The sequence below is a fragment of the Salvelinus sp. IW2-2015 genome, unplaced genomic scaffold (genome assembly GCF_002910315.2).
Source record: "Salvelinus sp. IW2-2015 unplaced genomic scaffold, ASM291031v2 Un_scaffold2602, whole genome shotgun sequence".
Classification (NCBI taxonomy): Eukaryota; Metazoa; Chordata; class Actinopteri; order Salmoniformes; family Salmonidae; genus Salvelinus; species Salvelinus sp. IW2-2015.
This window is the reverse complement of record NW_019943910.1, coordinates 1,785-17,536: the sequence shown is the minus strand read 5'-3', so window position 1 is coordinate 17,536 and position 15,752 is coordinate 1,785. Positions and strand designations below refer to the sequence as shown.

The 15,752-nt window shown below is 45.4% G+C and overlaps 1 protein-coding gene across 1 annotated transcript in view; it reads right to left on the bottom strand.

The window, feature by feature from the left end:
• The window catches only part of LOC112074352 (serine/threonine-protein kinase N1-like), a 21,469-nt gene extending 6,412 nt beyond the window's left edge, over window positions 1-15,057 (bottom strand). Inside the window, exons 1-20 of the mRNA XM_070440485.1 lie at window positions 14,810-15,057; window positions 12,311-12,432; window positions 12,011-12,192; window positions 11,717-11,859; window positions 11,366-11,486; window positions 8,699-8,844; window positions 8,317-8,530; window positions 7,892-8,083; window positions 7,691-7,800; window positions 7,324-7,467; window positions 5,324-5,399; window positions 4,552-4,684; window positions 4,310-4,397; window positions 3,455-3,540; window positions 3,053-3,125; window positions 2,863-2,954; window positions 2,291-2,467; window positions 1,982-2,044; window positions 1,786-1,862; window positions 1,407-1,549 (exon numbers count right to left, since the gene is read on the bottom strand). Coding sequence (XP_070296586.1) covers window positions 1,407-1,549; window positions 1,786-1,862; window positions 1,982-2,044; window positions 2,291-2,467; window positions 2,863-2,954; window positions 3,053-3,125; window positions 3,455-3,540; window positions 4,310-4,397; window positions 4,552-4,684; window positions 5,324-5,399; window positions 7,324-7,467; window positions 7,691-7,800; window positions 7,892-8,083; window positions 8,317-8,530; window positions 8,699-8,844; window positions 11,366-11,486; window positions 11,717-11,859; window positions 12,011-12,192; window positions 12,311-12,432; window positions 14,810-14,908 — 2,481 coding nt within the window. The 5' untranslated portion in view covers window positions 14,909-15,057. The remainder of the gene's footprint in view (window positions 1-1,406; window positions 1,550-1,785; window positions 1,863-1,981; window positions 2,045-2,290; window positions 2,468-2,862; window positions 2,955-3,052; window positions 3,126-3,454; window positions 3,541-4,309; window positions 4,398-4,551; window positions 4,685-5,323; window positions 5,400-7,323; window positions 7,468-7,690; window positions 7,801-7,891; window positions 8,084-8,316; window positions 8,531-8,698; window positions 8,845-11,365; window positions 11,487-11,716; window positions 11,860-12,010; window positions 12,193-12,310; window positions 12,433-14,809) is intronic.
• Between the last annotated feature and the right edge of the window lie 695 nt (window positions 15,058-15,752).

Sequence of the window (15,752 nt, the reverse complement as noted above, 5' to 3'; positions counted from 1 at the left end):
TATAATAATTATTTTAGCAAAAATGTTTATTTTTAATTTACAATCTGTAGAAGCTATGAGAATAGGAAGGTTCAATTATTTTGTGAAGCATCACAGCACAGTTGAAAAATATATGGCAAATAGAAATCCGAAATGGATGATGTTGAGATAGATGGGAGGGGTTGAATGGAGCTGAAGGGTGGGACTAATAACAATATAAACAATGTAAAACATACGGGATCTGTAAAATGTATATAGGTTTGGAACTTTTGTGAAATAGCATAGTTACAAATAGAAATCAAACTGGATGGACATCAGAAATAGAGGAAGGACTAAGAACAYACAAGAGAGAACTATTGTAAAGTAGACTGTGTCTGTAAAATGTGTATAAGATGTATAAATTGAAGGTAAAAGCAGAAGTGTTTATTAGTTTACTCCAATTGGGGGATCGGTGGTAGGGTTTGCSGGGAATAATAATAAAGGTATATTCTTTAAAAAAGTATGTATGTCTATATAGGTATGTGTATGTATATATGTATGCATGRGTGTATGGATATATATATTTACCCCAAAAATATGGGGGGATTGGAAATGATGCAGACAATTACATTGGAAGCAACATTCTTTCCACAATATTAAGCTGATCCACCCCTTAAAAAAATAAATAATAATAATTAAGTAAAGTGTAACTTTAAGTTCAGTTGAGCCCTGTGTGGGAGAGTGTTTTGTTTTCAGTTACAGTTTGAGAACTATCTTTGTGACCCTTTTATCTTGAATAAATATGCCGGCTTGGCTTAAGTTGTGCATCTGTGTGTTGGACTTCTGTCATTATTACTCACCATTGCCATCCAACCAGCCATGCCTAGTGAGTCGTTACACTATATTAATGTATGTAACATATGGCTCAAACACACATCACTTGATGTAATATAGACTAAAGTGCTGTATTACCATAAAGGCTTAAAGTATATATTACTTTAAAGGTGAGGGCCTAACTCATTAAAGGGATTCTCCGGTACTTTTGTATACTTTTTAGCCAGTAGTTCTGAAAGTGGTCCCCTGAAATTGCCTCTCTCTCGCTCTGTCGGTGCATCATGTGCATCTTGCTAGCTGTCACTCATATGGCGAGGGGCTGAAGCTCATTGGTTGAACTCGAATTGCTAGGGGGCTGGACCACTTGAGGGAAAATGGTGTAACACAGCTTCCAGAACTAGGGATTTCGTGGCTAATTGAGGTAAGACAGTAATTCTCCTAATTAATTATGCATGTATGAACTACACATTGACACATCCAGCCCAAAGCTGGAGGTTTAAAAAATACTTACCAGTCGCAAATGTTCCAGAGCATGTCTAAATAATAAGGCTAGATATGTATGGAGTCATATTTATATAATTCTCTGAAGAGGTTTTTAGAGTCAAGTCTCTTACCTCTCCCACCAGCATCTCATACACCAGTACTCCTAGACCCCACCAGTCCACTGCCCTGGTGTAGGAGGTGTCTGTCAGAACCTCTGGAGCCAGGAACTCAGGAGTACCACAGAACGTACTGGTCCTGTCCCCATAGCCCATACCTGGGGAAGTAGAGAGAGATCAGGAACGAGAAGCAGTGAGAGAGAGATTGTTGTGAGAGAAAAACAGAGAGAGGAAGGAGAGCGAGAGAGACACAAACTGAGTCAGAAATATAGAAAAACATGAGCACAATAGAAAAAAGAGGCTTCAATAAAAAGACTCAAAAGTACTCCAAACTACAACCGCTATGACCTTGCATCCTTACAGAGACATGATGAATAAGTTATAGAGAACATACCCTCTTTGCAGAGCCCGAAGTCTGCGATCTTCACATAGCCCTGTGTATCCAGCAACAAGTTATCCAGTTTAAGGTCCCTGAYGAGGAGGGATGKAGATTKATTCAAAATMMATGYGTACTCTGAGGATGAAGGGGTAGGAGGATGAGAGGGTGTCTTTCATGTGTTCTGTGTTTCATGTCTACCCAGAGTACTCACCGGTACACAATCTTATGGTCATGAAGAAACTGCAGGCCCAAAACCACACAGGCTGCGTAGAACCTGCAGGACAGACAGACAGACAGACACAGACAGACACAGACAGACACAGACAGACACAGACAGACACAGACAGACACACAGACAGACAGACAGGACAGACAGACCGTGGATGGATATGAGTACGCATACAGTACACAACCATATGAACACAAATATACATATCTCAAAGCATGCCTGCTCCTCCCCCATGTTCCGTTACACATTCAGTAGAACACAGCAAACACACCAACACACAGCGGTACCCACACAGCTCGGGGCTCTGTAAAGACGTCTGCGTGGATGTGCATCATGAGGTCACCCCCAGCCGTGTACTCCATGACGAAGCACACGTGTTCTGGGGTCTGGAAACATGCAAACAGGTTGACCAGGAAGGGATGGTGGGAGCTGTTCACCGTCTCAAAAATACGCTTCTCACACATCAGACTGAGGAGNGGGGTCTGGAAACATGCAAACAGGTTGACCAGGAAGGGATGGTGGGAGCTGTTCACCGTCTCAAAAATACGCTTCTCACACATCAGACTGAGGAGAGGGAGAGAGGAGAGAGAAGATAGAATGATAGAAGACAACAGGAAAGAGAGACAACTGTCTAATGTCAAGTATGTAAACAGTATGTAAACACACAGTTAACTTGTACAGTGTATATCTTTGCCATGGTTTGTTGCTGATCAGTTTTGTGTTGACAATTTTGTGGCACACTGTATATAAAACTAGACAAGTAATTTCACCATGATGGAGGTAATATATTGTCAGACAGAGGCATGATATAGTTGGCCTGTGTTCTGTCATGGCCTGTGTTGCATTCTAGTGTTGATCCATACCTGTCCACTTCATCCCGCGCCACAATGTCGCCCTTCTTCAGGGCTTTGATAGCGTACACACTGCCTGTCCTCTTGTACTCCGACAACAACACCTGGAAAACACCAGTGGTTCATCTGAATCTCAACCTAAATCCTCTGGATGGAGAACTTCCAAACAAAGAGAGGATATTTCAAATGTGAGGACACATACTTTGCCAAAGTGTCCCCTGCCCAGCACAGCGATCAGCTTGAAGTCCTGCAGACACAGAGGGCCTTTGCTCTGTCTAATACCAGGACACAAAGAAAATAATAATGATCACAATCACTGAAATAGCKTTTACTTTACTATGTTGAATGGTCATCTGCTAGCTGAAGAAACAYGATGCAGTATTATCTGATGTTTTGTGCCTACCTAGCACTTCTATATAGAGCATGTTGCTGTGTTACATGTCTCCGTGGCTACAGTAACGTGTTATGAAGGAGGTCAGGTCATGTGGCCATATTGTGAGTGGGTGTGTTTCTCCAGCATCATACTGTGGGGGCCATATTGTGAGAGGATGTACTCAGGTGTGAGTGTGAGGACACACTGTGCCAACTCTGCATGGTGCTGTACCTGCGCAGGGAACTCGTGGATAGGGTTCTGGTTGGCCGCCCTTGGGCGAGGTCCGGAGGGGACAAGGGCTCGATCACAGGCTGTTCCTGAGAGTGAGAGAAAAAGAGAGACAGAGAAAGAAAGATACAAAGAGGAGAGAGAGATAGATAAAGAGAATGAGGAAGAAGGTGAGAGGGGGAGAAGGAAAAACAGACAGACAGGGCAACAGTAATTCTGTCCCTCATCATTATTAGTAGCCAGTTTCCTGCTGGCTGGCTGGCTGGCTGCTCAATCCCTCTCCTCTCTTCCTCGTTCCCTCGTTACTGTTAATTAGTTGTCTAAAAACACCCGAGTAACTAATCCAGTAAACCCACAGCCCCACTGACCATACCATCTGTTACCAAGGCCCTCCCTTCCTCCGCATCTCTCTCCCTCCCTCACTCCCTCTGTCCCTCTCTCTCTGTCCTCTCGTGCCAATCATGTTTTACACACTGGGAATCGAACACAGATTGGGCTTTGATCAAATTAAAGCTCCTTCGATCCAATTTGGTCTCATTAGTGTGGATTTCTCCCTTTCCCCTCTTATTGTTACCTCTCTCCTCTCCTTCCTCCCAGGCCCTGCTCTGTCTCGCTCCAGATTCATCCTAGGCTAATAGTCCAATATGACTGAACCACTGTTTTCTAGTCAAAGGCTTTCTGGAGGGAATGGCCAAAGGGAATGTGATACTACAGAGATGGCTATCAGATGATTATCACTCCACTGCCGCATTCTCCCATCCCTCCCTCATCCTCCCATCCTTCCCTCCCTCCCTCATCCTCCCATCCCTCCCTCCATCCCGTATCCCTCTCTTCATCCCTCCCTTCTCTTCTTCTCACCAGGTGGGGTGTGTCAACAACGTCTCTCCTGATCTCAGGTCTCGGAGGAGAGTCGCTCTCCAGAGTCAGCTTCTCCACTGAGATCTCCCTACGACACACACAGAAACACCAGTCAACAGTTTCCCCATGTACAGTATATGTTGTGCTTGCTGTCTGAAGCATTACAGAGGTGTGAGAAAGGGTATCTCTGTGTGTGTGTACAGTACCCAGAATGTGAGCGTGCGTTTGTGTGTGGGGTGTACCCAGAATGTGAGCGTGAGTGTGTGTGTGGGGTGTAGCTGGGAACGTTGTTTCCAGTAGGGATGGCGTTCCTCAGTAGGCGGACCCAGGTGGCGATGTCAACATTCATCTGACGAGCACGCAGGAACGCTTTACCTGCAACATACCCAACACACACATGGCAGTAACCGCAACACACACACACACACACACACACACACACACACACACAAAATAGACACAAGGCAATAAGATATACTGATAAACACAAATCCCCCTGAAATGCAATCTATCCTGTTCACGCAGAAACTTTTAACGTGGTTTACTCAATTCATTAGGATTGCCCAGATTGCACTGAAGAAGTTTCAACCCTGACGCACTCAAGTTGTCATACTCCAAAGCATTAAAACCACCTCAACCCATCAGATTAATCCACAGCACTGCTAGCACTGCCAACACTAGATGGCAATACAGAGCACAGAGAGGTACAAAGTGGGTTCTGGGTGGAGGTTGCATGTAGTCACATATCTAGGACCTCCCCCAATCCTAATGTGACCCATTAGGGGTGAAAKACTAAACTGACTGTAGATCAGTGTCTAGGGGGCAACTCCATGCTACTCAGTGTGGAAGCAGTGGGGCGGCAGTCAGATGATGCAGGTGTGAGCCCTATAGGGATGCTGGGATACATGGAGCCAGGCTTGGCAGCTGCTGACAACATACAGAACAAAATGGGGCTTTATCTAAGACTTTACACATACTAACACAACACACTGTTCTGAGAAAAGCTTCTCTTACCATGCTGTTTGGAGAAAACCTTCTTTTGTCTCTGCAGTCTTGGGCCTCTCTCTATGACTGGGTTGAAGAACATTACCTAAAATACACACATATCAGTAGAGACTCATCAGAGGAGAAAGGGGAGGACCATCCTCCTCAGTGAATTTCATAAAAATAGTGCAACATCTAAAAAAGTTATCCTTTTTAGAGAAAACTATACTAAATATATTCACGTAACCACGTAATTGATTAAAACACACTGCTTTGCAATGAAGGTCACAGTAGCTTCAACAGCACTCTGTAGGGTACCACTATAGTCTAGCTGGTAGTTTCCACCCTCTGGGTACATTGCTTCAATACAAAACCTAGGAGGCTCATGGTTCTCACCCCATTCCATAGACTTACACAGTAACTATGACAACATCCGGAGGACGTCCTCCAACCTATCCGAGCTCTTGCKYCATGAACTGCGAGATAATTAATCTAGAAAAGCATAAACTACAGCTAGCTAGCACTGCAGTGCTTAAAAAAATGTGATGAGTAGTTGACTCAAAGAAGGAAAAAAATGTAACAAATACATTTGTTAAAAAATGAAGAAGCTACCTAGCAGAGATATTTAATATGTTTTTCACTTTCACTTTCACTTACTTAGCTAGCGAATGCAGCTAGCTAGTTTAGCCTACTTAAACACCCGGCTCAAACAGAGAGGGACACTATGTTCGCTAGCTGGCTATGGCGAACCAACACTGGAACTCTTCCAAGTCAAGGAAAGCTTTTGATGTTATTCATTTACTACCACCGGTGCCTGCCGGTGTAARTGCTAAACTGATTGCTGACTACACTGTACTGCATGATTGTAGTGGGTTTACTAACACGTTAGTTTTAGTAGCTATGTTGACTATGACGTTAGTTAATAATGGTGACAATGATGTAGGGTGTGTGTGGCGGTTATGATATGAAGCTTAGAAAAAGCTTYGAAAGATTTTTTTGCCTGGTCACAGACAGCTGATGTATTTGTTGTGCACTGAAGTCCACAAGCGAAGGGAAAGGGTGAGAGGAGGAGAGCACGTGGATGCGAGAAGGAATTATAGCTACAACGATCAAAGTATTCATACTGTTTATATGTGGCTGCTATGAAAGTGACCTGTGTTTGCGTGTGATCAGGGGTGCATTCATTCCGCCGATTCTGTTGAAAAGCATTCTTAAACGGAAGCAAACGGAACAAAATGGGAATAAACATATTTGAATTTGTCCAATAGAAACTCGTTTACAACTGTTGGACTAATGATTACCAGCTAGATGCTGGTAAGAGTGTGCAAAGCGGTATTGAATGTGTCACTGTCTGTCACCTTGATTACTCAAATGTATCTCGACCTGTGCACCTACGTTTTAAACTTTCATTCATAGGCTAGGTTGTAGAAACCTTATGATAGGTATAAGGAAAATTTGAGAATCATGTAGTAGCCAAAACCTATCGATGTTACATTGAGCTGGGTGAATGGAATATGAATGACAGTCATCCAATATGCTGTAATTYAAATAAGGCCATGCTCATAAAACAAAATGTGCGTCCTCCCTCATCTTAGATAGCACTGACCGCCAATGACACATACAGTACCAGTCAAAAGTTTGGACACACCTACTCATTCAAGGGTTTTTCTTTATTTTTTACTATTTTCTACATTGTATAATAAATGTGAAGACATCAACACTATGAAATAACACATATGGAATCATGTAGTAAGCAAAAAAGTGTTAAACAAATCAAAATATATTTTAGATTTTAGTAACCACCCTTTGCCTTGATGACAGCTAAAAATTGTAAAAAAATAAAGAAAAACCCTTGAATGAGTAGGTGTGTCAAAACTTTTGACTGGTACTGTATTGTATTGAGCAGGGATGTATGTGTTGGTGCGTGTGTGTGCATGTTCGCATGTCTCTGTCTGTGTATGCGTGCATGTGTGTATGTGCGTGTGTGTGTGTGCGCATACACGTGTGTATTCAGGGCGAGGTGTGTGTACCTCTGCCAGCAGCAGGCCCTGAGGCTCCAGCTCCAGCTGAACTTTGTGTCTCTGGTTGTCCAGGAAGTCCTCCAGCTTCAGGTACTTGAGAGCACACAGGGAGCGGTAGTCCCTCCAGTACACTGCTATCTCCATCTCCCTGGACTGAGACGAAACACAGGTCAACACACATACTGTTTCAACCACAGGTGTACATACACTTCTTTTCACCTTTTCACGCTCTCTCAATTCTCAATGTGCCTCTCTCTCGCTCGCTCGCTCTCTCAATTCAATTCAAGGGGCTTTATTGGCATGAGAAACTTATGTTAATATGGCCTCTCTCTCTCTCTCTCTCTCAGTATTGTGTTAGTGTAATGTAGTATCTTACTCTTTCCAGTTCTACAGTGAAGGTCTGGTCCCAGGCCTGCTCTCCCACTGTCTTCCAGCACGTCTGTCCCACCACTGTGTTCTCCAGTTTCAACACCGCACTCACCTCCGCTGTTCAACACAATACCATAACACATGTTTAGAAACTCACTACACAACACAAATGGACAGATATGTGAACCCCCTCCACACACACACTTACAGGAGAGTTCGTCGGTCTTGCTGGGGATCCTGAGGCTCATGCTGCTGGTGCTGCGGCTGTAGAGACCACTGAGTTTGAAGGAGCGTCCGTCCCCTGGGCTGTAGCACGGCAAGACCACCGGGTTTCCTCTACTGCGCCCCGGGACTACCTCCAACACCCCCACACAGCCCAGCAGACGCACCTGCAGCGTACCTAGGAGAGAGAGAGAAAGAGAGAGAGAGATGATATGTGATGTTTGAGTAGAAGTGAGAGTATCATACCTGGTTCAAAAGGTTTATAACTTCAGCCACTGGATATGGGAGAGATATCCAACTGAATCCATGCGTTTCTGATGCATTAGAGCCTTCAGTTAGGTATAGACAGAGAGTTAGTGATAGGGTATAGAGAGGCTGTAAGAGTCAGTGATAGACTATAAGTGTATGTACCAGTGAGTGGGGAGGGCTTGCAGAGGGTGCTGTACTGATTGTGTACATAGGGGGTTCCGTGTCTGGAGCTGAAGGCTGAGGAGGAGGCCAGCACCAGCTCTTCCTTGATGAGGCAGGCCTTGGGGTGGTCGTCCGTCAGCTCCAGCAAACGCTGCTCCAGAGAGCCTCTCAGCAGGTCACAGCGCTGTGACGACTCACTCAGACCACACTGGGCCTGGGGGGAGAGAGGAGAGAGGGGTTACAATGGTGTGTGTGTTTGTGTGTGTGTGTGTGCATTTAAATGTGCCCTAAATGGTGTGTGTGTTATTTGTGTGTGTATGTGTGCATTAAATGTGCATTCATGTGTGAGATCCAGACAGTAGTCTTGTGTGTGAACTCTGACCTCTGACATGGCCTTCTTGTCCTGGACCTTCCCTACTCCDAGCAGCCTCAGCATGTTCTTGGCTCCCTCAGCCATGGCGTGCTCCACACGGTAATGATGCCACAGCTCCTCCACACGCAGCTCCACCCCACACGTGTCTGGCTTACCTGGGGAGAGCGATAACAAACCATTTACTGACCCCTTGGCTTTTTACACATTTTGTTGTTACAGCCTTATTCTAAAATGGATTAAATTAATTTCCCCCTCATCAATCTACACATAATACACCATAATGACAAAGCAAGAGCAGGTTTTAAGACATTTTTGCAAATGTAAAAAAATGAATAATAATTAAACATGACATTTACATAAGTATTCAGACTCAGTACTTTGTTGAAGCACCTTTGGCAGCGATTACAGCCTTTTGTCTTCTTGGGTATGATGCTACAAGCTTGGCACACCTGTATTTGGAAAGTTTCTCCCATTCTTCTCTGCAGATCCTTTCAAGCTCTGTCAGGTTGGATGGGGAGCATCGCTGCACAGCTATTTTCAGGTCTCTCCAGACATGTTCAATCGGGTTCAAGTCCGGGCTCTGGCTGGGCCACTCAAAGTCATCAGAGACTTGTCCCGAAGCCACTCTTGCGTTGTCTTTGCTGTGTGCTTAGGGTTGTTGTCCTGTTGGAAGGTGAACCTTCGCCCCAGTCTGAGSTTCTGTGTGCTCTGGAGCAGGTTTTCATCAAGGATCTCTCTCTGTACTTTGCTCCATTCATATTTCCCTCGATCCTGACTAGTCTCCCAGTCCCCGCCGCTGAAAAACATCCCCACAGTATGATGCTGRCACCACRATGCTTCACCATAGGGATGGTGCCAGGTTTTCTCCAGATGTGACGCTTGGCATTCAGGCCAAATGTTCAAMCTTGGTTTCATCAGACTAGAGAATCTTGTTTCTCATGGTCTGAGAGTCCTTTAGGTGCCTTTTGGCAAACTCCAAGCGTTCTGTCATGTGCCTTTTACTGAGGAGGGGCTTCCGTCTGGCCACTCTACCATAGAGGCCTGATTGGTGGAGTGCTGCAGAGATGGTTGTCCTTCTGGAAGGTTCTTCCATCTCTAAATTGAAACTCTGGAGCTCTGTCAGAGTGACCATCAGGATCTTGGTCATGTTCCTGACAAAGGCCCTTCTCCCCTGATTTCTCAGTTTGGCCGGGCGCCAACTCTAGAAATAGTCTTGGTGGTTCCACACTTCTTCCATTTTAGAATGATGGAGGCCAGTGTGTTCTTAGGGACCTTCAATGCTGCAGAAATGTTTTGGTACCCTTCCCCAGATCTGTGCCTCGACACAATCCTGTCTCGGAGCTCTACGGACAATTCCTTCGACCTCATGGCTTGGTTTCTGCTCTGACATGCACTGTCAACTGTGGGCCATATATAGACAGGTGTGTGCCTTTCCAAATCATGTCCAATCAATTGAATTTACCACAGTGGACTCCAATCAAGTTGTAGAAACATCTCAAGGATGATCAGTAGAAGCAGGATGCACCTGAGCTTTAATTTGGAGTCTCATAGCAAAGGGTCTGAATACTTATGTAAATAAGGTATTTCTGTTTTTTATTTGTAATAAATTTGCAAAAATTTCGAAGAACCTGTTTTCATCTTGTCATTATGGGGTATTGTGTAGATTGATGAGAGATTTTTTTAGATCAATTTTAGAATAAGGCTATAACATAACATTTGGAAAAAATCATGGGGTCTGAATACTTTCCGAATGCACTGTATAGAGTTATCTTTCATAAAATGATAAAGTCATTTGTACTGAAAATCAAAATCAAGATAAAGTGAGGTTTTGATGGGGTGTTGATATATTTGTGTGCGTCTGTTTGTGTCCTAAGTTGGGGATGGTTCATGACTTATGAGGCTAAATGCCCTGCAGCTCTGATCTATTCTTAAACCAAAGGAGGGAGGAAGGTAGAGCGAAGAAGGTAGGGAGAGGGAAATAGACACAGCAACCCATATAAAGATATGGGCTTAAATCTGCCTCTTTACTTCCTGTGCTTTTCCCATCTTCTCACTCCCTTTCTCGTTCTCTCTCCCGCTTTCCATATCTTACTATTTGTTTCCTTATCTTTCTCTCTCTGAACCCTTTTCCCTCTGTCTCTAACCTCGGGTAAATGAAGCATGACTTTTTGCTGTTGGGCAACATCATGGGGATGCAGGAACATCAATAAGGCCTTAACCTGTGTGGAAGTGAGCCCAGGTGTGTTGTGTGTGTGTGTGTGTTGTGTGGTGTGTGTGTGTGTGTGGTGTGTGTGTGTGTGTGTTGTGTGGTGTGTGTGGTTGTGTGTGTGTGTGTGTGGTGTGTGTGTGTGTGTGTGTGTGTGTGAGAGTGTGTGTGGTGTGGTGTGTGTGGTAAGTGTGTGTGTGAGAGTGTGTGTTGTGTGTGTGTGTGTGGTGTTATAGAGTGGAGTAGGTTATAATAATGTCCACTCTGCACTTCTGGGTTGGAGGGCATTGATCTGTTACCCACACTTCATAAAACATTTAACGATAGATGTACAGATTACAGACAGACAGATACAGAGGGATGAAGAGACAGACAGTCAGACAGGAAAACGGACAGACAAGCAGGCAGGCAATCAGGCAGGCAGGCAGGCAGGCAGAGACAGACAGTCAGACAGACAGATTGATATTTACCCTGGATATCTTCAGTCTGCTCAGTGGCCTGCATGGCCTTGCGGATCTGCATGCGGATGATGTCAATCTTGGTCTTGCTGTCCTGCAGCATCTGCTGGGCCGTCTGATGCATCTTCTTGTCCTATAAGCGACACCGTACAGTGAGGACAGTAAAATAGCAGACAGCTCACAAATACACACCCCTGCTAACCTTCACTACTCAGAGAAGAATCAGGCTGAGGGAAGATCTGACTAGAGACATGAACTCAGAAGAGTGAGAAAGAGAGATTGTGGAGGGGCTGGCTGTATTGTACATAGGCTACAGTAGATGTATATATTAGAGGGGTTAGGTGGTCCAGTCAGGTCCAGTACCTTGGTMACTCCATTGGCATAAATGGGGATCATGTTCTCTGCTCCCTGTTTGCACTTGAGCTCGATGTTGAGCTGGCGCTCCAGAGCRGTGATCCGGTCCTGATTGGCCGAGCGGCTGCGCGCCCCGGGAGACTTGGGGGCATCTGAGGGTCAAAGGTCATGGTATTAACTGACAGTTAWTATAATCATTAACAATGGCCAACATGTTTCTATATTACAACTTTTGTTCGAATCCATCCAATGGTATAAGGCTACACTCTATTCGCTTCATAGTTCCATCCCCGTCAGTGATACCTGTGTTGTTGTCATCCCCTCCTTTGACCACAATGTATGCGTCCAGCTCCTGTAACTTTGAGTGCAGGCTGTCCAGTCTGCGGTTGGAGCTGCGAAGCTGGCTGTCCACCTGCTGGGCATTCTTCTTGTCTGTGGTGGCTCTCCTCAGGTTATCTGCTCCTTCCTTGATCTTCAGCTCRTTCCTGATCCAGTCAAATCACAGGGACTTTTCARAAGTTGTAGTATCACACAATGAGTAGTTAATCAAMACATCATAGAAATGATTGAATAGTAAATGAGTAATTAAATAGTAATGCTAACCTGATCTCCCGGCGGATGCGTTCCCTCGTTTCGTCCAGCCGCTGCTGAATGCTGGAGTCAGAGAAGTCTGAGCTCTGGTCCAGACCCAGCTGCTCCAGCAGTGACAGCCCACCTGGGTCACTCTGACAGGGGGAGAGAGAATGGATAATAGATTAGCATCGGTCAAATACATTGCGACATGTAGTGTGCCAAGATGATATTGGGGTGATAGCAGAGACACGATAAACAAAGGTCTGCCGTATTTCCAATTCGATGCAAAACCACTCTCTGGGAAAAAGTGCCTAATTAGGGGTTTTGGAGGAGTGGAGGTGCAGGGGACTAGGTTGTGTTCACCTTTGACACCAGATGTTTCCCACACAGCCCTGTAGGTTAGAAGGTTTAACTGAGCAGCACTAAACTGGCAGCAAACATTAGGAGTGAGAGGAGCATTTATTCTGTACACGGAAAGCAGAGAGAGAAAGAGAGGAGAGAGAGGGAGAGTTAGAGAGAAGAGAGAGAGAGAGAGAAGAGAGAGAGAGAGGAGAGAGAGAGAGAGAGAGAGAGAGGAGAGAGAGAAGAGAGAAGAGAGAGGAGAGAGAGAGAGAGAGAGAGAGGAGAGAGAGATGAGAGGAGGAAGAGAGGAGAGAGAGAGAGAGAGAGGAGGAGAGAGAGAGAGAGACGAGAGAGAGAGAGAGAGGAAATGAGAGAGAGAGAGAGAGAGAAGAGAGAGAGAGAGGAGAGAGAGAGAGAGAGAGAGGGAACGAGAGAGAGAGGAGAGAGAAGAGAGGAGAGAGTGGAGAGAGAGAGAGAGAGAGAGAGCCAGCTGGCCTAATGTGTTTCCGAATGGGTCCTCATTGGCAGGTGCCCAAACCAAAGAGCCCAACATTTTCAGCTCATTTCCTGTGTGACTGCAGCGCAGCAAGAGTAAAAGTACTGTAGATCCATTGGCTAGAGTAGATATAAGAGGCCAAGACAGCAACAGAAAGGGACAGACGGATGTCAGGGACTAAATTTAAAAAGTAGTAGGTGAGCGTTCCTAGAAAAACTGAGTCTCTAAGAGCAAGGTGAGACTGAGACGTTAATGAGTCAAGGCCTGAGGGCTCACGTCCCTGCCTGATGTACCAGATCAACAGATTAGGCAGCATTAATAGAGACTAAAATCTATCAGGGTTGTTCCTGCTCAGAAGCCCTGAATACACAGACACGCTTCAGCACGCCAGCTCTCAGCCAGCCACACAGAAACAGATACAAGCACACAAACACACATGTACAGTGTAAAATTAGGCACAAATACAGACATACATGCATGTAACGGACATTGCATCATATAAGCCACACTGCATATCACACACACCACGCAACACACACAACCGGCATGCAACACTATCACAGTAAATCCCCAACAGCAGACATTAGCAACAATCAAACAGAGACAGCTCATTATTAGAGTTGAACAGAGCCCAGATCCTACAACATGGAGACAGACAGACAGAGCAGTCCCAGTCCCTCCCCTCTCATAACGACTGACTGACTGCCGTAGGCCACTCAGAGACCCGGGCCTGGCTCCAGCCTGCAGATCTGATTACAGCAGCGTCCCTATTGGCCTGTTCAGCACCACGCCAGGCATAACAGAGCAGAGCCCGGCTCCTACCAGGCAGACTCTCATTAGAACCATAATCCATCTGCAATACAATACAGCAGGCTGCAGCCAAGCCAAGCTATTGGGCTTTTGAGGGCTACTTACACAGGCTATTAAACAGGAAACCTTGCACAACAACAGTGCAGAGTAGTCATGGTATCTGGAAATATTTCTCACAGCGGACCTGATGACCTAATGTTGTGTCAAACGGCTCACTGAAATGCTTGGCTATTTGTTGTGAAGGAACACAGCGTTAGATATACAGGTGAAATAGTACTGTTGGTATCAACGCGATCACAAATTGTGGGTCAAATGGCCCAGTTAGCTGGAGCATGGTGTTACTGTCCTAACAACACCTAGAGATGGAGGTAGAGAACAAACAAGGAGAGAGAAAGATGAGGGAGGAATAGAGCCTTGGTAGGACTAAGACAGGAAGAACACRCACTTGTTGAGCAGAACTGAGACACATACAACACACTAGTTTGACACACACACTCGTCTTAAAATGAACAGCTAATAATAGTGAGGCAGGAGGTGAGCAACAGTGGCACAGAGGAGAGAAGAATAGTAGAGACAACAACATAAGAGGAAGGAGGAAAGGGCCGGACCATTAACCATGTGACTCACTACTATACATTTATTGCCATTTAGTAATGCCCTCCAGTGGAACAATACCGAGAAATTAAATAGAGGCAGTTCTCCACTCAGATGGAACTGAAAACAATGTGACAATACTAAAAGCAGCTCCGACATGAGTCATCAGAAATGGCATGGACTGAGAAGGAAGTGAACATGAAGCAGAAAGCGGAGAGGAAACTCACAAACACACTGTAGTGTGGAAGGTAGCCATGTTGTATGGTGCCCAGACAGAGTGTGCCTACCGAAGATTCGGTGTCCCCCTGGTCCTGTTCAGTGTGAGTGGGGTGGTCTGCAGCTGTGTGCTCCCCTYGGCAGTCCGCCAAAGCTCCCTCGCTGGCCATGGCCCACCCTGGCTCTCTCTGTGTTGCCCAACCCCTCCCCTCTGCCCCGTTACACACTCTCACACCAGAACCACCACTCAAAGTACAGAGAGCTATTCCTGCCTCCTCAAATCCGGGATGTGCTTCCTTCCCGCCAGGAATCAAAAGAGACTCAATCCGAAGCGAGTGAGCAAGGAAGAGGTAGGAAGAGAGAGAGAGACACAGCCCCAGCCCCACAGCACTGCTTCCTGTTCTGCTCTCTAGCCTAGAGAGAGAGAGAGAGACTAACAGTAACACTACAGAAACACACACACAGAGGAGAGTGGTGTGGTTTTGTAAGCGAGTGAGCAATGTCATTTTGCTTCCTGCTGTTGGCTGCTCTTAGCATTGCGACAGGCTGCTGTGATAGACACTGATCACATCAAACACACTGCCAGATGCTGTGTGTGTTTCAAGTTTCATTAGTCATATGTACAGGATTCACCTGGTATACACAGTCCAAAGAAATTGTTACTTGCAGGTTCCTTCTGGACAATACAACAACAACAATAAGAACAAAAAGTAAATGGCTCAGTAGAATAGAATAAACATTTTAGTATAAGTATAATACAGGAAGGTACAATTTAGAGTCCAATATTTACACGTGTTTTGGGGAAGGGGGGATTCGGGGGCAAGTGTTTAAATTGTGCAGTATTTGGCAATCATAAAGGGTCCTGTAGAAGAGTTGTTGATGTGTGTGTAGAATGTAATGTGTGTGTGTGTGTGTGTGTGTGTGTGTGTGTGTGTGTGTGTGTGTGTGTGTGTGTGTGTGTGTGTGTGTGTGTGTGTGTGTGAGAGAGAGTCAGTGCTTGTGTTCTAAGGTGCG